Source organism: Lissotriton vulgaris, chromosome 1_1 (assembly GCF_964263255.1).
Source record: "Lissotriton vulgaris chromosome 1_1, aLisVul1.2, whole genome shotgun sequence".
Taxonomy (NCBI): Eukaryota; Metazoa; Chordata; class Amphibia; order Caudata; family Salamandridae; genus Lissotriton; species Lissotriton vulgaris.
Window position 1 is genome coordinate 913971367 of NC_141685.1, and position 27170 is coordinate 913998536.

Sequence of the window (27170 nt, forward strand, 5' to 3'; positions counted from 1 at the left end):
AGTCTCTGTCCACCACTAGCCCCTGACAATGACGAAGGAAAGTTTGACATTAAAAAGGATGCCACCTTTTTTCTCTTTACACATTTGAGGCTAGATGAATGAAAAGCTCTTAAAACCACAGGGCCATGAGACTGGAGAAGGAAGTGGCCAACTGATTCCAATCAGGAGGACATCATTTTGGAACGATTTAATCACTGAAAGCACTGGCTCATCCAAAAAGAAACCTGTTTCATACAGGATGTTATGTTAGCATGATTTGTTGCAAATATAGCTGAGTAAATGTGGAAATGGAGTTGGCGAAGATCTGTGACCTGCGGCAAGGAATGCATGGTACAGTAGGATGGGAGAACAAGGTTGATTCGCGATTGTGATCAAGGATTAATTAGCTGACCACAGTGATTTTTTTTAGGGGTTTTGTAAGGCGTTATAAACCTTTAGAGTGAAGTGAGGGCAGTTACAAAGAAGTATCCCAATTGAATTTAAATACTAGGTCTCCTTGGGAAGATTGTGGCAGGGGTACATGAGCTATGAGAAGGCAGGTTCTGTTTTTTTAGACCCACAATGATCTGGATAACAGCATTGTGAGCTGGGTAAGTCAATACCCATATAGGCCTGAATACAAACACTCTAAGAGGAATAATTTTCATTGGACTGAGGGGCATATACCTGGATTATGCATTTTGAGACTCATGTATGAGAGTCTTTTACAGAGTGGACAGAGCTGAAAATGGTTTCTTTGGTAATGGAGCTGAAGTTCATGTCTAGGTCAATGTTAAGATGTATCCAGGGTCCTCAAGCACAAAGTGTGTGGTCGCACTGCAATTTGTTGCATTGCTCTGCAAGCAGAGTCACAATTTGCAATGCTAGAGATTTTCAAATCTCACAGAGCAAGGTGACTGTTCACAATAAGGCAGAACTCACCCACTACTTCAATAATACTAATAGGACAGGAGTGTGATTACAACTTATTGAAGACATTTATAAATGATGGAATGAAGGCCTTCGTGGTACAGCAGACATCCATCCCAGTATTCACATTCACAATGTACTGGCCTTGCAACTGCTGTCCCATAAATGGTCAAGAATTGCAATGTTACTAAAAGCGGCATTCAATAAATTTGATATTGGGGACAGCACGGACCACTCTGCTCCTACTGATGTACCTCAGGCTCTTCAATTACTGGCAGCTTATACTTTCCGAATGCTTTCCGTATGCCTTCGGCAGGTACTAGCAATTCCATGCTGTGTGACCATATAGATTGTTTTTTTTTTTTTTTTTTTTTTTTTTTAAACCTTTATTGAGAAACATGAAGATACAATAGCAATCATACAGCCACATCGGGTCGGCTGGCAACATTTCCAATAATCATATCAGGATGAATAAATACACAGCCCTTCAGCCGACAACCCTAGGGCCCGGCGGCAGTTGACCAATCATGTTGTGTCATACATTACATCGCAGGAGAAATCAGGTTTTTGTTTTGTGTTTTTTAGAAAAAAACAACCAACCAAAAAGTAAGAAAATAACTACTGAGGCTAAACTGAAGGCAGAGACATAGTGATCCTTCTGGGGAGAGAGTACCACATCCACAACTGTTTCATAGTCTATAGTAAGAGCAGACGGGAGGGGGGGGGAGGGGGAAAGAGAGATAGCCAGCGATATATAGACAAATCCAAACCAGAAGGAACATCACGCTAGGGGGAGTGCAGCACTTCCGGTGGAGGCTCAAATGGGGGGGTACAAATTTCGGCACGATATTGATTCCACTGATTTCATATCCTCCCCCATTTCTTGGGCCTGCCCCGAGCGATGTAAACTGTTTTCTCACGAAACATACACCAGTTCATGTTCCTAGACCAGGCCGACAGGCTGGGTGCCCTAGACGATCCCCCACAGTTGCGCAATGTCACGCTTAGCGATCATGTTACCCAAGGAGGCCCACTGCGTCTGTGCCACATTATAATCATTAGGCTCCCACACATTCAATAGACACCTTCGGGCCTCAGGCAAAAGCAAAACACCCGTCACCTCAGTCATAACACCATGCACACGATTCAAAACGGAAGCTACCGCCGGACATTCCCACAAAATGTGAAGGAATGTACCCACCATGCCACAACCACGCTTACACAAATCATCTGAGACATACCCCATACGCAACAAGCGAGGACCCGTCATATACACTCGGTGCAGGATTTTTAACTGCACCAATCTAAGACGAGCCGAGATTGCTACCTCCTTCGGGGAGGATAGCGCCGCCTGCCAGTCCTCATCATCAAGTTCCAGTCCATTGCCGGTCCAAGCCGTACGGAGCTGTAGAAGAAGGTCCGCTCGGTCGTTTATCAGCTTTTTGTATATAAGAGAGATTGTACTGTCCGGGACGTGTCCATCAAGTACTCTGTCCTCCAGGGGAGAGGATTCTGGAACAGGCGTGCCAGCCGGAAAAAAAGAGGAAAGGGCGTGTCCGACCTGTAGGTACCGAAAGTATTCTCGATGACTAAGTTTGAATTCTAGTTGCAACTCTTCAAAAGACTTTATCTTGTCTTTCCGCCAAAGGTCCCCCACCCTACTAATTCCAATTAGGTCCCATTTATCAAAACCCTTGGTAGTCCACAAATTGCCCAACCTCTCAGCAGCGTAAAGTGGAGTAGCTCGAGTGAGAGTATCCGACCAGCCCATAGCGACATTAGCGTTGTACCAGACCCGCGACTCTGGTAGGCCCGGTCAAAGTCACATCGGACCGTTTGGAGTAAAGCGCCCTGTTATAGTCTCCGCCCGGCAGCAGCCATTTATCCATAGCAAAAGCCGGGTTAGGAGCTGGACCATACATCGCATGATTAACCGAGCTCAGTTGTGAGGCCCAGTAATATCGTCGTATATCCGGCAACGCAATACCGCCATCATACCAAGGCAGCGTAAGCTTAGCCAAGGCAATCCGGGGACGTCCGGCCCACAGCAGCTTCCTTTGTAGGCACTCGATCTCATGGAAGTAGCTGGAAGGCACTAGATCCAATGTATTCTGAAGCGCATACAAACATCTGGGAAGGGACATCATTTTGAATAAGGCTGCTCTGCCCACCAGGGACAGCGGCAGCCTGCTCCAGGCTTTCACGTCTGCTTTTAAGCGAGTAAGCGGGGGGAGTAGGTTGCGCTGATACCCGACAGCCGAGTCACGCGAAACATAGATACCTAAATATTTAAACCCGGTGGAAGACATTTGTATTGGACAGTTGCGCGGTACGAGTGGAGTATCATCTGTGAGCGAATACACACAAGATTTGCCCCAATTGATGACCAGTCCAGAGTTCTTCCCAAAGGAATTAAGGACGTCGAACAATACCCCCAGAGACTTCTGTGGGGAGGTAAGGTAAAGAAGAATATCGTCCGCATAAAGTGAGATGCGATCTTCAAAACCGGGGGCCCACCTGATACCCTTGAGGGACGGCTCCCATCTCAACCAAGCGGCCAAGGGCTCTAGAGCCAAGGCAAAAAGCAACGGGGAGAAGGGGCACCCTTGCCGCGGACCCCTCCCCAGAACAAAGGGAGCTGACACTCAACCGTTAACTACAACCTGGGCCAGGGGCTCCTCATAAAGTAAGCGGACCCACCCGATGAACACCGGTCCGAAGCCAAACTTCGCCAAAGCTGCCCATAGATACGGCCATTCTACTGTGTCAAATGCCATAGTGGCATCCAAGGAAACCAAAATGGCCGGTTCACGTAGCATTTCCGCCCTCGCCAGCACGCCATGAAGACGCCGTAAATTCAGCGCGGTATTACGGGCTGGAATAAAGCCAGACTGATCTGGATGCACCAAATCTCCAATCACTTTAATCAGACGGTTAGCCAAAATTTTCGCCAAAACTTTAGGTTCCACATTCAGAAGTGAAATAGGCCAATAGGAGGTACAGAATTCACGGGGTTTCCCCTCTTTAGGGATCACCACGATAGATGCTAAGCGCTGGTCACGGGGAACCGAACCCCTCTCCCTGGATTCCAAGAACATCGAGCGGAGATATGACGCCATTTTGTTCGGACACAACTTGTACAGCTCGATGGGAATGCCGTTTGGGCCCGTGGCTTTTCCAGAGCGAATGGAACGAATAGCGAGCGCTACTTCATCAGTGGAGAAGTCCGCCTCCATTAGGTCTCTATCAGAGTCGGACAGGCAAGGCAAAGCGATATCCCTGAGCAAAAGATGGGAGTCTTCCTCCGGCCGATCTGAGACCGGAGCGTACACCTTACGAAAGTGGCAAGCAAACTCCTCCACAAACTCCAACGGATCAGTCACACGTACACCATGCACTCGCTCAACCACAGGCACCACACGATTCAATCTCTCCCTCTTGTCCAACCAAGCTATCAACTTCCCAGCCTTATCTCCCACATCATACAAACGGCCCTGTTGTTCACGACTCATAGCTTTCGCGGCATTCGTAACCAATGCTCTATATTCAGACTGCTTCAGTTGCAAAACATGCACTTTTTCACGCGTTACTCCACACTCAAGATCCTTCTCCAAAGCCACTATATCAGACTCCAGTTGTTCAACCTCCCCATTGTGGCGCTTCTTAGAGCTGGCGATCAGCGACAGTGTCTGACCCCGTATCACAGTTTTAAAGGCCTCCCATAGGGACACAGACGAGGACACCGATCCCACATTGTCAGCGAAGTAGTGGTCTATAGCTTTAAGCACCCCAGCCCTAGTCTCAGGAACACGGAGATGCCAGGGATTAATTGGGGCGACCCGGCCTCCTGCGTCTAAATGGGGATCTATATGGATCCATAGCGGGGAGTGATCCGAGATGCCTCTGGGCAAATGTCGGGCCTCTCGCACCGTCGTGGCTTGGGCTGCGGGCACAAGAATATAGTCAAGTCTGGCTAAGCTCCCATGGGCCCCGGAGTGGAAAGTATATTGGGCCTGACCTGGGTGAAACATCCGCCAACAATCCACCATACCAAACGTTTACAAGAAACCACTTAGGCAGAACTGCGACGGTGTAAGAGCCCTGGGAGGATGTCGATCTTCCAGAACATCAACCACCGAGTTGAAGTCCCCTCCAACCACCAGGAGTCCCTCCGGAAGCCTCAGTACCAATTTCCCCAGGTCGACAAACGTAGTGGCCTGCAAGCCCGGGAGGACATATATCGAGAGGATGGCAACCGTTCTCCACTCCCACCTACCAACAATAGCCGCATACCTTCCCCTGTCATCCAGTATCGTTTCATCAATCTCCAAGGGAAGGGAACTACGGATCATAACACCAGCCCCTCTGGAGCCCGAAGTGAATCCCGAGTGTGCCACCAGCCGGTAGCCCCTCCGGTTCATTGCATGGAACGTGTTCCCCACCAGATGCGTTTCTTGCAATAGGACAATGTCTGGAGAATGGCGCTTCACATATTGGAGTTCAATTCCCCGTTTTATTTTGCCCCCCAAGCCGTTGACATTCCAACTCAAGACTCTCAACCCCCTAACCCCCACCCCGAAAATGAGCAGTCTGGTCCCCCAAACCCCACGAAGGAAACACAGACTAAGCCATACAACAATACGTAGCCTCAAGAACAGTACAAACAAGGAAAGGAAAGCCCCTCCCCCCTCCCCCAGGATACCAAAACAACAACCCCCCACCTTGCACCCCTGCGTTGTAACCAAAGAAAACACCCCATTCAGCAGTGTGCCTGTCGCCCTACCTCAGAAAACTAAACTAAGAGTAGAAAAGGAAACACCCCCGGAGGAGGAAAAGTCCCGAACTCCCCGCCGCCCCAGGGCTTGTCTTTAAGAAAGTCATCGACCCAAAAAAGGATAATAATCCACCGTAACACAATGTGATGGTGGCACACACCGGTGCCCTTACTCCTCCTGGTCCCGTTGGCTGCCTTCAGCACCTCTGGATTGGTCCGCATTGTCCCTTGGCATAGATAACGTGTTCAACCAGTCACTGACCACCTCTGGCATATCAAAGAAGAGCACCCGCTGATTATGTTCGATGCGCAGTCGGGCAGGGAAAAGCATGGCATATTTCATGCCCAGGTCTCTTAATCTCCGCTTCACCCCAGAAAATCCCAGTCTCTGCTTCTGCACCGAAGGGGTAAAATCTGGGTAAAAGTTAATGGACGCATTCTCGAACTTAGTGGGGCCGCTAGTCCTCGAAGCCTGCAAAATGGCGTCCCTGTCCCTGAAGTTAAAGATCCGCGCAATGATGGGTCGCGGGGCAGTCCCCTGCTTGCGTCTGCCGCCCGGGATTCTGTGGGCACGCTCCACCGCAAATAGGTTACTCAGGCCCTTAGGGGCGAGGTGGTTGATGATCAGATCTTCAATGAGTAAGTCTGTCGATTGATCGGCTGAGGACTCCGGAACACCGACTATGCGGACATTATTGCGTCTAGCGCGACTTTCAAAGTCCTAGAGTCGGCGGGCAAACTGGTCAATCGAGGTCCGAAGAGTCCGGATCTCAGTCTGGAGTTCGAAGACATCTGTGGTGAGACTGGCTGTCTTGACATCCAACGATTTGACTCTTTCGTTGGTCTTGGCCAAGTCCGCCCTGATCAGGCCCACATCCACGGCCACTGTGTCGATCTTGGCTGCCAAGGTTTCGTACTGTTGGCCCATCGACGATTGTATGCTAGCGATGGCGCCCATCACGTCCCGAAGAGTTGGGTCCTCCGACTCGGGGGGGGTCACCACCCAGGTCTTCCGGGGTTTTACCAGTCCCGCTGGGCGAGCCTTTATTGCGCGCAAATCTGTCCATAATGGTGGTCTGAGTCCCACCACCACGGGTCGCATTCTTGAGGGACCGCTTTTCACTTTCAGACTTGGCCGCCATGGTGGGTTGCGCGCCCCTCAGGGGCTTTTGGGACCTGGTGTAAATGGCTCCCCTCAAGGAAGAACCACGAGAGACTGAAAAGCAGGGGGTCGACCAGGATATGTCAAGCGACAGTGCTCACAGGCCAGCTTGGTCACTAGGTAGCCACCTCCAGTCTTCGTAGCCAGAGAAAACGAAACCGAAAGTAGACCCCGGGTAGCCGTCCCCTACCACAGGCCGTTGTTGTTCAATTACTTTCGGGGTGCTCCAGATGCCCAAGTCTCGGGATGAGCCACGGTGTAGGCCTCCAGGCTTCAGGAAAGAGTAATTCGGGCGTCCGGCATCCGATTCAAAATCTGAAAAAGGCCTTTCAGATCAGGAGAGTCTTAGTTATTTGAACCCGTCGTCAGAAACAGGATTTACGCCAGGATAGACGGTGGAGGCGGCGAGGGTCTCGGAAGCTCACAGCTCACGCAACCATCTTGGATGCGCGCTAAGCTCCTGACCATATAGATTGTTGAAAGTTTTTGTAACTGCCAATGCAATTGGTAAGAGAGGAGGGGCATTTCTCTGAACCCCCTTTTTCCTTGTGACTCGGGCACAATGTGTGTACTGAGATTCCGAATGGTAATTATGGATAGCAAATACATTTCACGCATAGTGAACTGAGACTTAGCATTTGCAAAGTCAGTGCACTACCTTTGCGAGACCCAGATTATTTGTATGTCAAGTCACATGTTGTTTGAGGTTTCAAAAATGAGATTAATAGATGAAAGGAGATATACTGGAGGAGGTGCCAGTGAGTGAGATCTGTACATAACACATTCCCTGGAATAATTGATGCCTCCAGAGAAACCTGCCTTCCCAGTCTCTTAGAAATTCATATTTTACTCGAAGGTAGATGTGTAATTTGTCCAGCCATTTTTTCTACTATAAAACGCCTAAAATATATTAACTCTGATGTTATTTAAATATGCCTCGTACTGGTTAAGGCTCACCACTCTGTGGTACAGCTATTTTCTGATAAGGTGAGAATTTGTTTGCAGAGCAATCCACATTGCACGTTTTATCTTACCAGTCTTTCTCCAGAGTGAGGGTTCGCCATCATCGTATAGCAGGCAAACAAAAACACTCCTGGTGAAAACCACAGATGCAGATCCTCACTTGGCATAAAAAGTGGGTTATGTGAAGAGTGAGCGGGACAGAAAGAAAGGGGAAAATAGAGAATGAGATAAAGCGAGAGAGTGAGACAGAAAGTTAGCTAGAGAGAGAAAACGAATAAAACAAACATTAAAAATGCAATAGGTCTCGGCTTTTATTAAGTTAAAGCCATTTCCTTTGTGATACAATACCATTAGCAAAGCAAATGGCTTTAACTCAGTGAGTGTTGTAGGGGAACGGAAATCCTTTAAAGAGAGTCATTTTCTCTCTGGATTTCCCTTCTCTTTTTTGATCTCAGGAGCAGCAACATTGTGGGGTCACCAGGGCTTTAAGTGGAAGCTTTTCAAATATTATACACAAGCCATAGTTGCTGCTTATTTATCTTATGCAACTAGCAACCATTGACAAAGCCAATAGTCCTGACTTGGAGGTATGATGCGACTTGTTGTATCATATCTGGACGCAGTGACAGGAACAGCAAAATACAAGCACTTTGCACGTGCTTTTAAGCCTAATTACATTGACCACGCACCATTTGATAGACACCCCCCCCCCCCATTTTTTCATCCCACTTAAAGCCCTGCCTAGCGTTGACAGTGCTGCTCTTCACAAATCTCGCTTGAAATTTTTTTTCAATAGGCTACAAAATCTAAATATGATCCGTGAAACAGTTGTGTTTGTTGTGTTGACATTGCTGCACTGAGGAATGACAGCTAAACCTCTTGGTTTGTCCTCAGAAAACCCGCGGGCAAATCTGCCCTTTAAATATAACATATGTGCAGGGGGTATATAACTATGAGTGACAGCAGCAATTACTGATCCGCAAGGCAATCGAGCTCCATTACCAGAGGCCATGTTGCAATAGGAACTGATTCTCTCGAGCAACTGATGGTCGCTGTCTCAGTGACCGCTGCCTGTGGGACCGATGCCGTGTTCATCACTGATCACTTCTCAGAACTGGAAGACAGGCAGAGACTGTGATTAGACAGCATGTGTCACTCCCCAGAGACGAGTGTCAGCCAGCACATCTCCCTCAGACCTGGCCCATTCATCCATCCCCTCCAGCGTCCCAAAGCTACCAAGACTTGGGCATGGTTCTGCACCGTTGATCTTGGAAATATTCTTACGATGTAGTCACACCTTCACCTCCAAGCCGATCTGAGTGCGCAGAACAGTACGGAGAAAAAAAAAGGAAATCAAAATGTTTTAAAAAGTTACTCAAACAACAACCCCCCCAACAATATCTGGACTCGGCCATGCAGGTGAGGCCCGGAAATGATTGCAATTTGAGCACCCGATATATTTGACGGACGATGTCCGCATTCATCAATACTTAATTACAAAGTAATAAAGTTCGTCAAACATTAACCACACTTCTGTCTCCGTTGCATTTGCAGCAAAAGTATTGGAGGAAAATATTTGTAATAATTTAACGAGTAAGTAATCACTTAAAACGCCCAAAAGCGATAGGGAGAACCTGACCCAGCTAACATGCCTAATGTAAATTAAAGTGCAGAGTACCGTGAGTGGTGTGCACGCACATTGTAAGGGTGAAAAAAAACAGCGATCTCAGAGGGCTGGTGGGGGCGGGCAAACAAGGCACAGGAAACACACCTAACTTAGATTAAAGAACCGCGTACCGCAAGTGGTGTGCGATTGTGTGCACGCTGAAAGGGTGGAAAAAAAACTGCGATCTCGGGGGGCTGGTGGGGGCAGGCACACTAGGCACAGGACACACGCCTAACTTAGATTAAAAAACAGTGTCCCGATTGCTACCAGATGCATGTCCTTGTCATGGCAAAGGGAAAACAAACCTCACAAAGTAAAGATACGAGAGAACAAGCAACTGTGTCTCTGAGAAAGACAGAGGGAAGCGTCTGCTCGGGTAGAGACAGACAGAAGGGGATACAAATAGTGCTTACCCAGTAATTAAAGACAATAGTCTAACGTCGTCAGTAAAAGATCAAATCCCGGTGGGCGGGGCAAAAAATGGACAGGGCGGCAACAAAGAGAGACTAAAAAGCCTCCTTAACCATAGAATGCCAGCGTTTAGCCTAAGCTATCACGCAAGCCAATGGGAAGAGGGGGCGGGGCTTCAAGTCCCCATCCTCAACCGTATTGATTTCAAGGAGCTCTTGAATGCGAGAGCAGCGCATGCACAATGCTATCGCCAGCCAAGACCTAAAAAGGAATACAAGACGGAGCGAACACAGAGAAGAGAAACAAGAAAAACAGTGGAGAGAGAAAAAAAAATACGAATTGCTAGAGACAAAGAAAGATAAAGACAGTAAAGAGTGAAACGGTGTTAGAGACAAAGAAGAGAGATACAGACTGAATGAGTAGCTGTTTCTTCACAATGCAAGTTGTCAAGCTATTTCTAATGGTAGCTCACTGCCTGTTTTAAGTCTCTGGCAAAAAGTATTTCTAACTGAAACGCTAAATAAAGTAAGAAGGGTGATAGCCAAAGACAAAGGCGGAATGGGACACCACAGTGGTATGTGGAGGGATTCTGATACATATAGAGAGATGAGGTGCGATGTACTATGCAATATCCAGGGTAAGACGTTTGAAGACTGCTTAGTGGAAGTTTAAAAAAAACCACCAGTCTCATGCTGAAGTAAACAATATGAGGAAGTTTCTAACTGAGGCATGCGTGTTAGGATGTTTTTGACAGGAAGGTTGGGACCCGAAGATGCATGAAAGTACTTAATTCTAATCCTTGGATGGAGAACCAACGCCTGGCAATTTTAGACAATCAAGAATTGTGAGGAAAGGGACCAAGATCCTCTGTGAGTGTTGTATAGGGAGAAAATGATGTTACTGAAGCATGTGCTGTAAACGAAGAAAAAGGAGTATCGTTGACAGGGCCTTGTGGGAGGTAGTGAGAGAAGCAATAGGTAAGGGGAATTTAGGAAACATGAGAATTAGGCAAGTGCAGGTCCATGATGCCTAACAAGCCTAAAACACCTGCACCGCGGGGTGTCCACATTTGAAATACAGACAAGAGCCTAACCAGTTTGAGACTAGAGCAGAGATGGTTGTGGTGGGAAGAGATATTGCATTTGTAGAAGGCAAGGAGGAAGGGACTGGTAAGGCAGAAAGTTCAAGGTCATGTCCCAGACTTAAAAGAAAGATACAATAGCTACTGTTGACTAAATACTAGAACATTATGTAACTTGGCAGGTGAAAGGGCTGTGATTCCAATGTTCCTTAGTGAAGCAGGTGAGGTTGGAATACAGGCCAGAGCTAGATTATATGAGGAGGAGGTCAACTTCAACATTTGTGAGGAGGTCTGGCTTTTGTCTAAGCAGAGCGCTCAAAAGAATAAGGTTGATTGTAATGAATCAGGTTGCATGTGGTGCTCACAGCTCAGAACTAACGTGTAATTTGCCCACCCATGTAGGATACAGCAGTTCTCTTCCTCAAGAACTCCATGGCTACACCTACAGTTATGGCGCAAGAGAGCCACTTCTAAAGAGTTCCACAGCCCAACTTGTTCCAACTTGAAGCTAGCCAGCCAACATAACACCTTAGGAAATGCCACAGGATCAGCGCACCTAAACTAACAATAAAATTAGGAATTGAGATAACATTGAAACAAACCATTCGCTGGTGCTTTCGCAATGAGAAAATACCTGTTTTTTTGTGCCACTTCCTCAAGGGAGATTTGGTTTTTGATGGCAATGTGAGAGAGGTGAAGGATAGCCATGCCAAGGCTTTCGTTCTTAAACCGGTGGATCTCCTGCTCAGTCTGCAGGTCTCGTAGTGAGGCAACATCATTGACAAAGTCGTGCTTTCCCTGTTAAGAAGTCAGCATATAGTTAGTTATACATTAAAACACTAGCAGCTAGCATTTACTAATGTTCCTGTTGTCTGTTTCTAATGGAGTGGCCTGATCCTTTTTCTTAAAACATCACTGTGAAAACTTCGCTGGGAATGACACCCAAGGACTCTGACAATGCACATTCAAGCTGAGATTAGGCTTGGCCTCAAGGCAAACAATCCACTGTGGTCAAGGCAAGGTTTATCGAGAGACCTTGGTTCTCGTGGATTCTCAGACCACTTTCAGTCCAAATAAAGCTGGACAAACGTCTAGGTATTATTTACATCAATATCAATAAAACCATAGGCAGTTGCTTCCTCAGAGCCACTGATCATGGGTGCATAACTATTCAGAACAAAATTTGCATGCAAGGGGATGCAGTGAGAAGAGCCGGTTCTTGAGTCCATCCTTGAAGGTTTAGAGTGATGGTGCTAATATTTTGTCAAGAGTCTCAGCTAGTGAAAGGCAACAAAAGATAAAAAAAAGCTTACTTTCTTGGTTTTTTTTGTCCTACCTGGTCATGGGCAACCCAGAATCACTTGGTCAGAGCTGTATGCGGTACAGGGACAGCCTGTGAAGGAGAGCATTCTAGCCAAATTGTTAGGTCTTTCTGTGAGGACAGCTTTGCTGATGAGAGCAAGAGTAGACTTCTATTTACATCACGGACTGCTATATAGGAAACGGGTATAAAAGATGCTGGAAACTGGGGCAGGGCAAGGCAGATTGACCGCTTGCTAGAGCAAATTCCCCACTTCAGGTCTAAATGTACATGGGGTGGTACATGACTCAGCATAGATAGTTTAAATCAAACTAAAGAGTCCTTTCCTTTTGTACGCAGATGACACAGTGCTGATGGCACGCACACCCCGAGCCCAGGGCGGACAAGCATCCGGCACTATGCAATCATTGAAAACGGCATCTTGCACGGTGCGAGCTGTAGTTTTCTGCCGCTCAAGTAGATTTTTACTCGTGCAGCAGGTTTATCAAAGCGGACTGGTAGTTTCTCATCGCAAGCGGTCTCGAGCATACGCAACCACTCTCAATGAGAAACCCGACCTCCTTGCGTTGAGAATCGCACCAGGAGGTTTATTTTCCATGCTCGCGAGCGGCAACTTGATGCTGCTGATCACGAACGAGGAAAAAGTCTCGCTGGGATGTCATTTTGCTTGCACGCGGTCGCCAACTTGACGTTGAGGACCGCGAGCAAGCAAAAAATTACCGCTACGGTACCCGTGTTTGCACTGTGCTAAGTGCAGTTCGCGCAGTGCGATGTAGCGCAAACTACGCGAGCATAGAGTAATGCTTTGCCCAGGGTTAATTAGATCGAAGAAACAATTTCACAACATCTTATATCATGGCCTGTGGCCCTAGGAAGCACCACCTGTCCACTCTCAATGTTGGAAATAATAGTTTTAAATGCACCAGCACTTTTTCATACTCAAGTCTAAATTTCCCTACTACTGGATCATGAACCTTGCACATAGGTCATTGCAGGACTAAGTTTACACAGGCTATTGGTACATTATTCAGCATACCTCAACCTATGGGTGGGGGAGCTCTTATGCCCCTCTGGCAACTTTATAAAATGCAGTGTATCTCGAGAGCAAAATATATGGATCAGAGGTATGGGGTTACTCCAAATGTAATATTAAATTCAAACTGAAGAAAATAGGTTCTGCCAAAAGGTTCTGGTGGCTTCAATTTTATTTCCCATTTAATCTGCGACAGTTATTTGAATATCTCATATATAGAAGATTATATCAGAGTCTAACCACCTTTATTATGGTTAGAAGTGTGAAAAATAAGGAGGCCAGCCTTACTAGAGACATAATCACGGGCTGTCTTAGCTGTGACAAGGGTCTTGAGATTCCTTGTTTAGCCGGAGTGGAATTTTACTTCCAATAGATGGTTTTTCAGCATGTTTTCAAAGACACAGAGGGCAATATTAGTATTAGTAAAAAAGAGCTACAGCAAGCCTTGTTTAAACTTGCTCACATTGAAAGAATGACCATTGAGAGGGGGGAGACGAGCGTGGCAGTGTATTTGAACATCACAATAGACAGCCCACCTGCAATCAATCAATCAATCAGCAAATTTGTAGAGCGTGCTACTCACCCGCTAGGGTCTCAAGGCGCTGGGGGGAGGGGGAGTCGCTACTGCTCGAACAGCCAGGTCTTGAGGTGTTTCCTGAAGGAGAGATGATCCTGGGTCAGCCGTAGGTGGGTGGGGAGGGAGTTCCATGTCTTGGCCGCCAGGTAGGAGAAGGATCTTCCTCCGGCGGTGGATCTGCGAATTCGTGAGACGGTGGCGAGGGCAAGGGTGGCGGATAGGAGCGGGCGAGTGGGTGTATAGAATGCGAGGCGGCTGTTGAGGTATTTGGGGCCCATGTCGTGGAGAGCCTTGTGTGCGTGGGAGTCTGAATGTGATCCTCTTGTTGACGGGGAGCCAGTGCAGGTCCTTCAGATGGGCAGAGATGTGGCTGTGACGAGGGATGCCCAGGATGAGTCGTGCCGAAGCGTTCTGTATGCGCTGGAGTCTTTTCTGGAGTTTGGCTGTGGTTCCAGCGTAGAGGGTGTTCCCGTAGTCCAGTCGGCTGGCGACGAGGGCCTGGGTGACCGTCTTCCTGGTTTCGGTGAGGATCCACCGGAAGATCTTTCGGAGCATGCGCAGGATGTTAAAGCAGGATGACGAGACGGCGTTGACTTGCTTGGACATCGTGAGGGAGGAGTCCAGGATGAAGCCCAGGTTGTGAGCATGGTCCGTCGGCTTGGGGGCGGTGCCCAGGGCAGGGGGCCACCAGGAGTCGTCCCAGGCCGAGGGAGATGGTCCCAGGATGAGGACTTCCGTCTTGTCTGAGTTCAGTTTCAGACGGCTGAGCTTCATCCACTCAGCGACATCCTTCATTCCTTCCTGGAGGCTGGCTTTGGCGGTGTCGTTGGTGAGGGAGAGGATCAGCTGGGTGTCGTCGGCGTAGGAGATGATGTTAAGGTTGTGTTGGTGTGCGATGGCTGCAAGGTGGCTCATGTAGACGTTGAAGAGGGTGGGGCTGACCGAGGATCCTTGCAGAACGCCGCAGATGACTTCGGTGGCCGCGGATCGAAACAGGAAGGCAGACTCTCTGTGTTCTTCCGCCGAGGAACGAGACGATCCACTTCAAGGCCGTTCCTTGGATTCCGGTGTTGCTGAGGCGTTGTATCAGGGTGCGGTGACATACGGTGTCGAAGGCTGCTGAGAGGTCCAGGAGGATGAGTGCAGCTGTTTCCCCGCTGTCGAGCAGCGATCGGATGTCGTCGGTAGCTGCGATGAGGGCGGTCTCGGTGCTGTTGTTTGCTCGGAAGCCGGACTGCGAGGGGTCGAGGGATCCGTTAGTCTCGAGGAAGGTGGAGAGTTGTTTGTTGAGAGTCTTCTCGAGGTCTTTGGCAGGAAAAGGGAGGAGCGAGATGGGTCGGAAGTTCTTGAGGTCCGTGGTGGGTTTCTTCAAGAGGGCGCTGAGCTCGCCATGTTTCCAGCTCTCCGGGAAGGTGGCGGATGCGAAGGAGCTGTTAATGATTTCCCGGAGTTGGGATGCGATGATGGCGTCTGCTTTGTTGAAGATGTGGTGTGGACAGGGGTCGGTGGGGGAGCCGGAGTGAATGGTGTTCATCGTGCGGGTGGTGTCTTCAGTGCTGATCGGGGTCCAGTTGCAGAGGGTGGTGGTGGGGGGCGCTGGTTCGTTGGTTGGGTGCGTGTTCTGTGCGCCGAAGCTGTTGTGTATGTCGGCGATCTTGTGGTGAAAGAACGAGGCGAGTGAGTCGCAGAGGTCTTGCGAGGGTGTGATGTCGTTGTTGCAGGCGCTGGGGTTGGACAGCTCTTTAACGATGTTGAAGAGTTCCTTGCTGTTGTGGGTGTTGTTGTCCAGACGTTCTTTGAATGCTGTCTTTTTGGAGGTGCGGATCAGCTGGTGGTGTTTGCGGGTGGCGTTCTTGAGGGCTGTCATGTTCTCTGATGTCTGGTCGTGGCGCCAGGATTTCTTGGAGTTTTTGAGGTCGTTGGTGAACCACGAACCTTTCTTGCTGCCGAGTCTGTTGGGAGGGTTCTTCAGTGGCGCGAGGTCATCGCCGCAGTTGGTGAGCCACTGTGTGAGGTTGCGGGCTGCTTCGTTGGGGTCCCTCGTGATGGTGGGGGGGTTCTGGCTGAGGGAGGTGGTAAGTTGGTCGGCAGTGATCTTGCTCCAGCTTCTGCGGGGAACCTGTTGTGGGTGGTGGTGGGTCGTGGTTCTCCTGAAGTTGAAGTGGACGCAGCTGTGATCTGTCCAGTGTAGTCCGTGGAGTGGCTGAAGGAGATGTCCTTGCTGGAGGAGAAGATGGGGTCTAGCGTGTGACCGGCGTAGTGGGTGGGGGTGTTCACCAGTTGCTTGAGTCCAAGGTTGGCAAGGTTGTCCAGGAGGGCGGCGGTGTTGCTGTCATTGTTGTTCTCCAGGTGGAAGTTGAGGTCTCCTAGGAGGATATAGTCTGAGGAGGTAAGGGCGTGCTGGCTAATGAAGTCTGCAATGGCTTCGCTGAATTGTGTGCGTGGTCCCGGGGGTCTGTAGATGAGGGTGCCTCTGAGGGTGGTCTTGGGGTCGGTGTGTATCTGAAAGTGGAGGTGCTCGGCGGCGGTGAGGGTGTCGTCGGAGTTGATCGTGATTTGGATGGTGTTTTTGTGGACGATGGCGATGCCTCCTCCGGTTTGGTTGACGCGGTCCCTCCGGGTGATCTTGTAGTCCTCCGGGATGGCTATGGCGATGTCGGGGGCTGAGGAGGCTTTCATCCAGGTTTCTGTGAGGAAGGCGACATCTGGTGAGGTTGTGTCGGGGAGGTTCCAGAGTTCGACGGCGTGTCTGTGGACGGAGCAGGTGTTGAGCGGGATGCACTTGAGGCGGGTGCTGTTGGTCCCTGGCTTGGCGGGTGCAGTGCTGTTTCGGAGGCAGGAGAATTTGCAGGCTTGGCAGGTGAAGGGTCCGTGGGTGCTTTTCGGGTTGGCCCGGTAGCAGGCAGGGGTCCGGCCGTCTTTGAGTGCGTTGAGGGTGGCGGCGTCGTAGGTTCGTCGCGTGGGCTGACCTCATCGGGGAACAGGGGTCCTGGAGCTGAGCGCGGTCCAGGCGCGGACGGGCGGAGATGGGCTTGCCTTAGGCGCACCATCAGCGCGGTCGCTTCGTGGTCTCCATAAGTATGGAACCGGGAGGGAGGAGCAGCTGGGTGGCGGGAGCGGGGTGGCGAATGGGTTGGAGGGGGGTGGGGCCGCAGGGAGGCAGCGGCGGGAAGGAGGAAAATCTGGAGGTGGGCGGCTCAGCGAGGGCTGGGTCGTCCAAGTCAGGCAGCGGCGGTGGCAATCAGCTGGCAGAGGAGGCTGGCTGGAAGGCAGCAGCGCGTGGATGCGACGTAGCCTGGAGGCAGGGTCAACGGTCGCTCCCTTCGCCTGCTATGCGGCCCCCTTAAGTATGGAACCGGGAGGGAGGAGCAGCTGGGTGGCGGGAGCGGGGCGGCGAATGGGCTGGATGGGGGCGGGCTGCAGGGAGGCAGCGGCGGGAAGGAGGAAAATCTGGAGGTGGGCGGCTCAGCGGCGGCTGGGTCGTCCAAGGCAGGCAGCAGCGGTGGCAATCAGCTGGCAGAGGAGGCTGGCTGGAAGGCAGCAGCGCGTGGATGCAACCTAGCCTGGAGGCAGGGTCAACGGTTGCTCCCTTCGCCTGCTATGCGGCCCACTTAAGTATGGAACCGGGAGGGAGGAGCAGCTGGGTGTCGGGAGCGGGGCGGCGAATGGGCTGGATGGGGCGGGGCTGCAGGGAGGCAGCGGCGGGAAGGAGGAAAATCTGGAGGTGGGCAGCTCAGCGGCGGCTGGGTCATCCAAGGCAGGCAGCGGCGGTGGCAATCAGCTGGCAGAGGAGGCTGGCTGGAAGGCAGCTGCGGGTGGGGGCGACCTAGCCTGGTGGCAGGGTCAACGGTCGCAGGGTATCTCACTAATTCAATGGGGCGCTGGGATCGCAGTTTACTGATTCGTTTTAGGGCCGGATCAATTAAATATCTGCTGAGCTTTCCACTGGGCATCAAGTAAACCTCGACTCATTGCTCTACCCGTGTGATGGGAGGTCAGGTCAATCTAATTTACACTTTACATTCCTTTGTGTGGTTTTTATTGTAAGTGCACAAGGCATTTTTTGCTTCCGCTTATAAAAAAAGGCACAATAATAATTATTTTAGGGCAGCATTTAGTATCCTTCATCAACTGAAAGATGAAGCGGTATTGTAGGTGCTTTTTCTGAAAATAGCAGTGCGAGCTCGTAGCGCTATGAACACTGAATAAGCTCGAACAAACACTTTTGATGCACTGCGTTGTTCATTGCTGTTTAGATACTGGATTGTAACTATTTGTTTATATGAATTGTTTTAACTAAGTATTTATTTGTATGTTTTTTTATCATGCATTTCTGTACTTTTACGGGCATCTCTTGTACCCGAATTTTGAACTGAATTGAATTAAACAGAATATAAGTTAATTATAACCAAGGACACTGGAATTATGCTATTTTGTGGCTGTGGCTTTTTTCGCATAATAATGGATTGACACATTTGCCGCCTTATCTGCCATCTGCTACATAATCTGCAGTTTCGAACTAAAAAAATGGTTTCTAGCTCAAACGTTTCAAAAGTTACTAAAAACGCAGAGATACGTGTTGCTGCGCAGTGGAGGGCCCTTTGGAAAAGTTGATTGGTTACCTTTCTGTTGCTTATTGTTATGCCCAGTGTTCATACGTGTAAAATGGCAAAATAATGTAGCAATGCTGTCCCAAAATTTGCTGCATCACTCTGCATAATTTGCCTCTTCTTGCCGCATAATTACAGTGGCCCTAGTTATAACACGGGTACATATTATACTAGGTATGGGTGATGAACCATGGATGGAGTGTTTTTAGGGTTTACTCTTTTATTCATTTTGTTCGGGGGTTACTAATATTTATGGCAATGATTCTTACCAGTTACTTAAAGGAGAACATCTCATAATCAAAGTCATTTTTTAGTAAAATACCAGTGCTTGTGTGTGTACTGTTTTCGGAGTACAGGTCAGGGTTCTGTATGTCAGTTGTTGATGAAGAGTTTGATGAAGAGGTTGACAGGTTTGTCCGACGCCTATTACCTTTCTTCACACAACCGTAATTCAGCGGGAGGGATGAGTGACACTGGCCCGTTTTCTTTGAAACAGTTGTAGTCTTCTTTTGGTGCTAAGGGATTCTACCAAGTGTAACCATAGAAACATCAGGCAAGCCAATATTGGTCCCTTGTCCCTTCCGGGTGTTCTCATTACTCCTCTTTTTTAGTGGCTTGACAGTGCCTCCAAAGGGTTGGGTTTTATGATGTTATTAAGTGGACTCCTTACACCATTGTGGGTGCAAATGACGCATACCATCACCATCTACAACATCTAACACTGCCCATCCTAAAACTGTGACATATCTGCACGCTGACTGGATATATTCCCACACTCTCCGCTACTCATCAGGTCTATGAGCAGCGATATTAGGCTTACAGTGGTTCCACCAAATCATTCAATCCTCAAACACCTCACCAAACCGGTCCCATATAGGCCAAACCACAATAATAATCTTTCAACCACGCACTACGAAAGGCATTTCTATTCACAAGGTATAAAATCGTGCCAGGGATACCAAGCACTAAAAATAATAATGCAAACAGACCACCCAGAGAGGTCTGCAGGCCTCGCAAAGGGTACAAGAAAGTGTTGTCAATGCCAGTACAATACCTTCTAATAATCACAGGGCACCAACACTACATGTGCCAGCAGCTTGTGGCCACTGTAGTGCTATTGCCTAAAAGCTCAGGCCGCAGCCTCTGCTCTCCAAATAATATTTGCTTATTCTACCTGCTCAAAGAGGTACTCGATGGACCTTGGGTCAAGCACTGCCCCTGCAGCCTCAATACGAAGTCGTTCTTCCCCAGTTTCACTGTGCTTGGGAATATTCCGGAAAACCGCCGGCTCCTTTTCGTTCATCCCATGCCAATTTCGGAAGTAAAACCTGCGACAAAGAAAACATAAGTTGCAAAAAGTTAGGTTCAATACATCATTTTAAACTGCTCGAAATTTCAGGCTGTAGGGGCAAAAACTAAAAAGACGGTAAGTCATTTGATGACACTCAACAGTTTTACCTCTGGAGAACACCAGTGAAAGAAGAGTTTGGGTTTTATTCCATCGTCAAGCAGTAGAAACTCTGTCACAACAGAATTACCTGAAGCAAATTCAACAAGCATTGACAAATCCAACGGATCTGGCCTTAGCAAGCTGAAGCAATTTTACTTTTAAAACAAAGATTTACAATGCAATAGGTCTCGCATTAGGAAAGTGTGAGCTATTGGTATTGTAAATGACAATTTTTTTTAATATGTTTGCTTTGAAAATATATAAATTAATTGCATTGTTATTCACAAAGCCAATAGCTTACACTTTCCTAATGCGAGTCCTATTGGCTATGGCAATGCTTATTGGTAGCAAGCAAGAACAGTGCTGTTGTGGTGCTGAGTGATGATGTGGTTGGGCTGAGTGATGTGGTGGTGTCCCAGAGTGATGTGGTGGTGTCCCCGAGTGATGTGGTGGTGTCCCCGAGTGATGTGGTGGTGTCCCCGAGTGATGCGGTGGTGTCCCCGAGTGATGCGGTGGTGTTCCCGAGTGATGCGGTGGTGTTCCCGAGTGATGCGGTGGTGTTCCCGAGTGATGCGGTGGTGTTCCCGAGTGATGGGGTGGTGTTCCTGAGTGATGCGGTGGTGTCCCTGAGTGATGCGGTGGTGTCCCAGAGTCATGTGGTGGTGTCCCCGAGTGATGTGGTGGTGTCCCCGAGTGATGTGGTGGTGTCCCCGAGTGATGTGGTGGTGTCCCCGAGTGATCTGGTGGTGTCCCCGAGTGATCTGGTGGTGTCCCCGAGTGATCTGGTGGTGTCCCCGAGTGATCTGGTGGTGTCCCCGAGTGATCTGGTGGTGTCCCCGAGTGATCTGGTGGTGTCCCCGAGTGATCTGGTGGTGTCCCCGAGTGATCTGGTGGTGTCCCCGAGTGATCTGGTGGTGTCCCCGAGTGATGGGGTGGTGTCCCCGAGTGATGGGGTGGTGTCCCCGAGTGATGCGGTGGTGTCCCCGAGTGATGCGGTGGTGTCCCCGAGTGATGCGGTGGTGTTCCCGAGTGATGCGGTGGTGTCCCTGAGTGATGCGGTGGTGTCCCTGAGTGATGCGGTGGTGTCCCTGAGTGATGCGGTGGTGTCCCTGAGTGATCTGGTGGTGTCCCCGAGTGATCTGGTGGTGTCCCCGAGTGATCTGGTGGTGTCCCCGAGTGATCTGGTGGTGTCCCCGAGTGATCTGGTGGTGTCCCCGAGTGATCTGGTGGTGTCCCCGAGTGATGGGGTGGTGTCCCCGAGTGATGCGGTGGTGTCCCCGAGTGATGCGGTGGTGTCCCCGAGTGATGCGGTGGTGTCCCCGAGTGATGCGGTGGTGTCCCCGAGTGATGCGGTGGTGTCCCCGAGTGATGCGGTGGTGTCCCCGAGTGATGCGGTGGTGTCCCCGAGTGATGCGGTGGTGTTCCCGAGTGATGCGGTGGTGTTCCCGAGTGATGCGGTGGTGTCCCTGAGTGATGCGGTGGTGTCCCTGAGTGATGCGGTGGTGTCCCTGAGTGATGCGGTGGTGCCCCTGAGTGATGTGGTGGTGTCCCTGAGTGATGTGGTGGTGCCCAGAGTCATGTGGTGGTGCCCAGAGTCATGCGGTGGTGTCCCAGAGTCATGCGGTGGTGTCCCAGAGTCATGCGGTGGTGTCCCAGAGTCATGTGGTGGTGTCCCAGAGTCATGTGGTGGTGTCCCAGAGTCATGTGGTGGTGTCCCCGAGGCATGTGGTGGTGTCCCCGAGTCATGTGGTGGTGTCCCTGAGTCACGTGGTGGTGTCCCTGAGTCACGTGGTGGTGTCCGTGAGTCATGTGGTGGTGCCCCTGAGTGATGTGGTGGTGCCCCTCAGTGATGTGGTGGTGTCCCTGAGTGAGGTGGTGGTGTCCCTAGTGATGTGGTGGTGTCCCTGAGTCATGAGGTGGTGTCCCCGAGTCATGTGGTGGTGTCCCAGAGTCATGTGGTGGTGTCCCCGAGTCATTTGGTGGTGTCCCCGAGTCATTTGGTGGTGTCCCCGAGTCATTTGGTGGTGTCCCCGAGTGATGTGGTGGTGTCCCCGAGTGATGTGGTGGTGTCCCCGAGTGATGTGGTAGTGTCCCCGAGTGATGTGGTAGTGTCCCCGAGTCATGTGGTGGTGTCCCTGAGTCACGTGGTGGTGTCCCTGAGTCACGTGGTGGTGTCCCCGAGTCACGTGGTGGTGTCCCCGAGTCACGTGGTGGTGTCCCCGAGTCACGTGGTGGTGTCCCCGAGTCACGTGGTGGTGTCCCTGAGTCACGTGGTGGTGTCCCTGAGTCACGTGGTGGTGTCCCTGAGTCACGTGGTGGTGTCCCTGAGTCACGTGGTGGTGTCCCTGAGTCACGTGGTGGTGTCCGTGAGTCACGTGGTGGTGTCCGTGAGTCACGTGGTGGTGTCCGTGAGTCATGTGGTGATGTCCGTGAGTCATGTGGTGATGTCCGTGAGTCATGTGGTGGTGTCCCTGAGTCATGTGGTGGTGTCCCTGAGTCATGTGGTGGTGTCCCCGAGTCATGTGGTGGTGTCCCTGAGTCATGTGGTGGTGTTCCTGAGTCATGTGGTGGTGTCCCTGAGTCATGTGGTGGTGTCCCTGAGTCATGTGGTGGTGTCCCTGAGCCTGAGTCATGTGGTGGTGCCCGTGAGTGGTGCCCCTCAGTGATGTGATGGTGCCCCTCAGTGATGTGGTGGTGTTCCTGAGTTGTGGTGGTGCCCCTGAGTGATGTGGTGGTGCCCCTGAGTGATGTGGTGGTGCCCTTGTGTGATGTGGTGCAGCAGCACAGAGACTAAAGCTAAGAACACACAGGGTGGAGTGCTACAAAGCGCGTTCAGTTGATCAAAGCACAGAATGATGGAGCCGGGAAAAAGCAAGGGTAAACAGGAAAACACAGGAAGAGTGTATAATGATAAAGGCAGCGAGCGCTGGGGCTTGAACAGCAAACAAGTACGGGGTCAAGAAGGCACTGAATGGGAGAACACGGGAAACACCCAGGGCCAAGTAAGGAAGATGCAAGCACACGGGAGACCAGGCGGATGGGGCTTGGACAGCAATCAAGTACGGGGTCGAGAAGGCACTGAATGGGAGAACACAGAAAACACCCAGGGCTAAGGAAGGAAGATGCAAGCACACGGGAGAGCAGGCGGAGACAAGCTCTCGGTATTGCTGTGGGGGGGGCGCGGGAGCGCATTTCTTTGAAGCCTGATGCGGGGGCTGGGGAGCGGCAGCCTTTGAAGTCTGATGCGAAGCACAGACAAATGGTGACGTGGCTGGCGTTGTGCATGCGCATAGATCACATGAACTGTGTCTAATCCGCCGTTTTGGTAGACAGTTCTTTTCCCCTTACTATAATCTCACCAGAGCAATGTGCAAGCGCATTGGCTCAGGCGAGACCTAAACAATTCGATTGGTCACACATGCCACAAAAGTATGATAGGGAGATGAAAAGTCAATACATGCTGCTGTCTAAATGTACCAGCCATATGCCAGCAACAAAGAAAATTACATTTTCATAAAACCTAACCATCCTATACAAATTTAAAATAACGTAAGTGCTTTCTATCAGCTAGGTGAACTTACAACTGTTAAAGAAGCCCTATTGGTATTAGTGCTCATCACAGGAAAATATGATTTTAGAGGCACTAAGAAAAGGTACTACTGACGGAATTGCTGTAACTTGAAATTAGATTAACCACACAAAGAAAACTATAAAATAAGAATACAGAATGTAAAATAAAAAAGCATTGGCAAAATAATATTTTGGCCCACCAGCCTGAGTGGGTGGCCCAGACGGGTAGTGTACTTCTTTTTGGTGGATGTGGCCACAATTCCATCACTCAACGCACAAGAGAACAATTGCCATAAGTGAGCTGGCACACTGACATCAGGTGGGTGGAAGCAAAATGAGAATGACAAGTGAGCAGACCAGTGGTTGAAGAGGGCTGCCCCAGAATCACTCTGTGTATACACATATGTATGGATATATCTTACACTAATGATTTTTTGCGTTTCGCCTGCCGAAGGCTGCGCTCTGCGCAGCTTTTCGGCGCAGGCGGAATCCATTGTTTACAAAAAGGACTTCAGGAACGTCCCCCGGCTCCCATTGGCCAGCTCCATAAATGGAGGCTAGCCATTGGGAGCCGGATCTGTCCGTCAAGGCCGGACCAGATTCGGGGGCGTTCCCGCGATTTTCTCCCTCTCCACCCACTTCTGTTCGTCATCACGGCGTTGGGTGTGTTTTATTTTTTTTTTTCGAGTCGGCCTGTTTTCTTCTTTTTCCAAGTGTTTGTTGTTAGAGTTGGCTGCAAGATTTGAGTTCCCACGAAGCGATCAGGTAAGGAGAATTTTGTTTATAAATGTGTTTTCACTTTGTAAGTTTACGTATTTTGTCCAACACTTTAAAAATTCTATATTAAAATGAATACGTTTCAATAAAAATGACACAATGTAAATTGAATGTTATAACAAGTTTCCTTAAATTTCCTTTCTTCTGAGATCGCAGCAACGCGCGACGGGTAAGCTAGTTTCATATAAAAGGTCCTTCTCCCAGTCAAGAACATGCAGAAACAAGCTGGAACAAACCCCTGCATGGTAAAGAGTCTTATTCAAGGACTTCGGCATAAGGTTAACTAGAAAAGAATAACCATTTTGAGCTCGATCAGCCAGATATTGTTATATCGCTGGCACATAAACAAAACTATTCTCTGGCACAGATCGTTAGCTGCACCCTGCCCGACTTCCCCAACAGGCTCAACCTGCCTTAGATGTGTAATGCTGCACAGTCCGAATGCTCTCAAGAACTCTCGACACGCCATGGGCAGAAAGTTTCATTAGAAAGTGAAACTGTTTTTCCCCAGAATATAAGACGCTTTCGCTAAAGGTTTCTATATCAAAAAATACCCTAAATATTATTTTTTACAATCTAGAATTTTATAAGACACTTTCAATAAAATGTTTCTTTATAAATATTAACATTTTCACAGTTCAGCAGAGTGTTAAACAGAGAGTTAACTAAATGTTTCTTCATTAGAGAGGAACTAGAGGAGTCTTCACAAAAACAAAACTTTTCGGAATCTTATAAGTGCAATATAGAATACCTCGATATAACATTTGGACATTAAAATAAACCGTGCTTTTTTGCAATGTAGACGAGAGTTGTGGGAAGTTTTCCCTAAACATGTATTCATAAAAATAAACCATGTTTACACAATGTAGTAGCGGTTTGTATAAGATTTCCACTAAAGAGGTCTTTACAAAAAATATGTTTTTGCAGTCTAAAATCCTTTCAGTGGGGTGCCAAATTTCCCAATACAAATGGCAGACACGTTTATGCTATGATAACACATCCCCAAGAGCCACTGCCTGCGCAGAGGCACCTGCTCACCTCTCACAGAAGGCAACAGACACTCGCTGGACCACATGTCCAGTTATAGTAGCCAGCTTCTTCGATTCTAGCCTATTGAAGTTCACTAAACAGCCACGATTGCGTCCTGCAACAAGGTTTACTCTGGCTGAGGTCCCTGGATTCTATTCTGTCGTTTCCTTGCACATTATGAGCTCTGTTACTCCAAAGGATAAAGCCAATGAACCACCAACGGAAAGACGGGATGCCCTGTGTGATGCCTTCCTGTCTCTGCATTCCAGCCCGAGTACCAGACTAAGGCAGACGCGGGTGCCATTCTGCTGTTTCTTCTGTGATGTACTCTTGACTACAGACTTTCATGTCACCTATGTTGTGTACTGTCTAAACAGCGTTTTTTCTGTAACTTCAGAAGTATTTTGTGGTAAATATTATTCTTTGTTTTCACAATTCTATTTAGCCCTTCCTTTATGTTCATCTTTATTCCTTTCTAGTAGAACTCTTGTATGTTCTCTGCTATGTCAACAGGGTTAGAGGATTCCAGACTTGCCAGTTGGAGTCTGGATCATCTGTGCAGATGTCGCGTTTACTTCTACTCTTCAATAAATGTACCTGTCTACCTGGATACAGTCTTCAAGTAGCATTACTTTCCTAACATGTGACTGTGTGGCAAACATGACTAGGCAGAAAGAACATTCAAGTAACAGGATGACTGCACAATTCTGATATAATCAACTTGCAGCTAATAACTGAATTTCGCTCTGAAGAAATGTAAAATTCTTCTGAAATTCCACTTGTACTGGTGAGTTTCATCAAAAAGAAAGGTTAAAACTACACTACATAGCAACACATTTAATGTAAATGCCAATGAATACAACAATATGCTTGGACTGTCTTAGTCCAAGAAGCCAATTAAGGGAGATTATAGTTTGGCTGATGGATTTCGAAAATGCATCACTTGCAGGCGAGCGTTTTACAAAGCAATGCAGCCACTCTTAGAACAAGCATTTGCAATGCAATAGGTCTCGCATTAGGAAAGTTTGAGCTATTGGTATTGTAAATGACAATTTTTTTATTTATGTTTTGTTTTTGAAAATAGCTAAATTAATAGCTTTGTCATTTACAATGCCAATAGTTAGAACTTTCGCAAATGTGACACCTATAGCATTTACGCCACTTACATGTATTGATATTACAAATAACAATGACTTTTAATTTTTTTTAAATAGTTCATAATTAAATAAAAGTTATTGTAATTTATAATGGCAATAGCTTAAAGTTTTGTAAATAACTTTTGTGAAGATTATGTTCAGCGTATTTTATTGTGACGAAATTCCAAGAACAGAAGTGAAATATTAACATCTTTTTGTTACATTTGTAATAAAGCTTGAAACATTGAGAGAGCATATTTGAACCAGGTGTTGTTGAGTGGTCGCAGAGATTGATGCTGTGGTGGCGCTGAGTGATGTTGTGATGGCAAACGAGTGATGCTGTGGCGTTCAGTGATGCTGTGGTAGCACATAGTGATTTTGTGAGGGTGAGGGGGTGTGAGGGTGAGGGGGTGTGAGGGTGAGGGGGTGTGAGGGTGAGGGGGAGTGAGGGGGTGTGAAGGTGAGAGGGGGTGAGGGTGAGGGGGTGTGAGGGTGAGGGAGTGAGGGGGTGAGGGGGTGTGAGGGTGAGAGAGGGTGTGAGGGGGGGTGAGGGGGTGTGAGGGTGACGGTGTGTGAGGGTGAGTGAGGGGGTGTGAGGGTGTGTGAGGGTGAGGGTGTGTGAGGGTGGGGGGGTGAGTGTGTGTGAGGTTGTGTGAGGGTGAGGGGGGGTGAGGGGGGTGAGGGGGGGTTTGAGGGTGAGA

The 27170-nt window shown here is 49.0% G+C and overlaps 1 protein-coding gene across 2 annotated transcripts in view; it reads right to left on the reverse strand.

The window, feature by feature from the left end:
* TYK2 (tyrosine kinase 2) overlaps window positions 1-27170 on the reverse strand; it is an 841948-nt gene that overhangs the window by 418977 nt on the left and 395801 nt on the right. For both annotated transcript variants that reach the window (XM_086959057.1, XM_086959053.1), the window contains exons 4-5: window positions 19682-19835; window positions 11601-11764 (exon numbers count right to left, since the gene is read on the reverse strand). In XM_086959057.1, the coding sequence (XP_086815183.1) occupies window positions 11601-11764; window positions 19682-19835 (318 nt within the window). The remainder of the gene's footprint in view (window positions 1-11600; window positions 11765-19681; window positions 19836-27170) is intronic.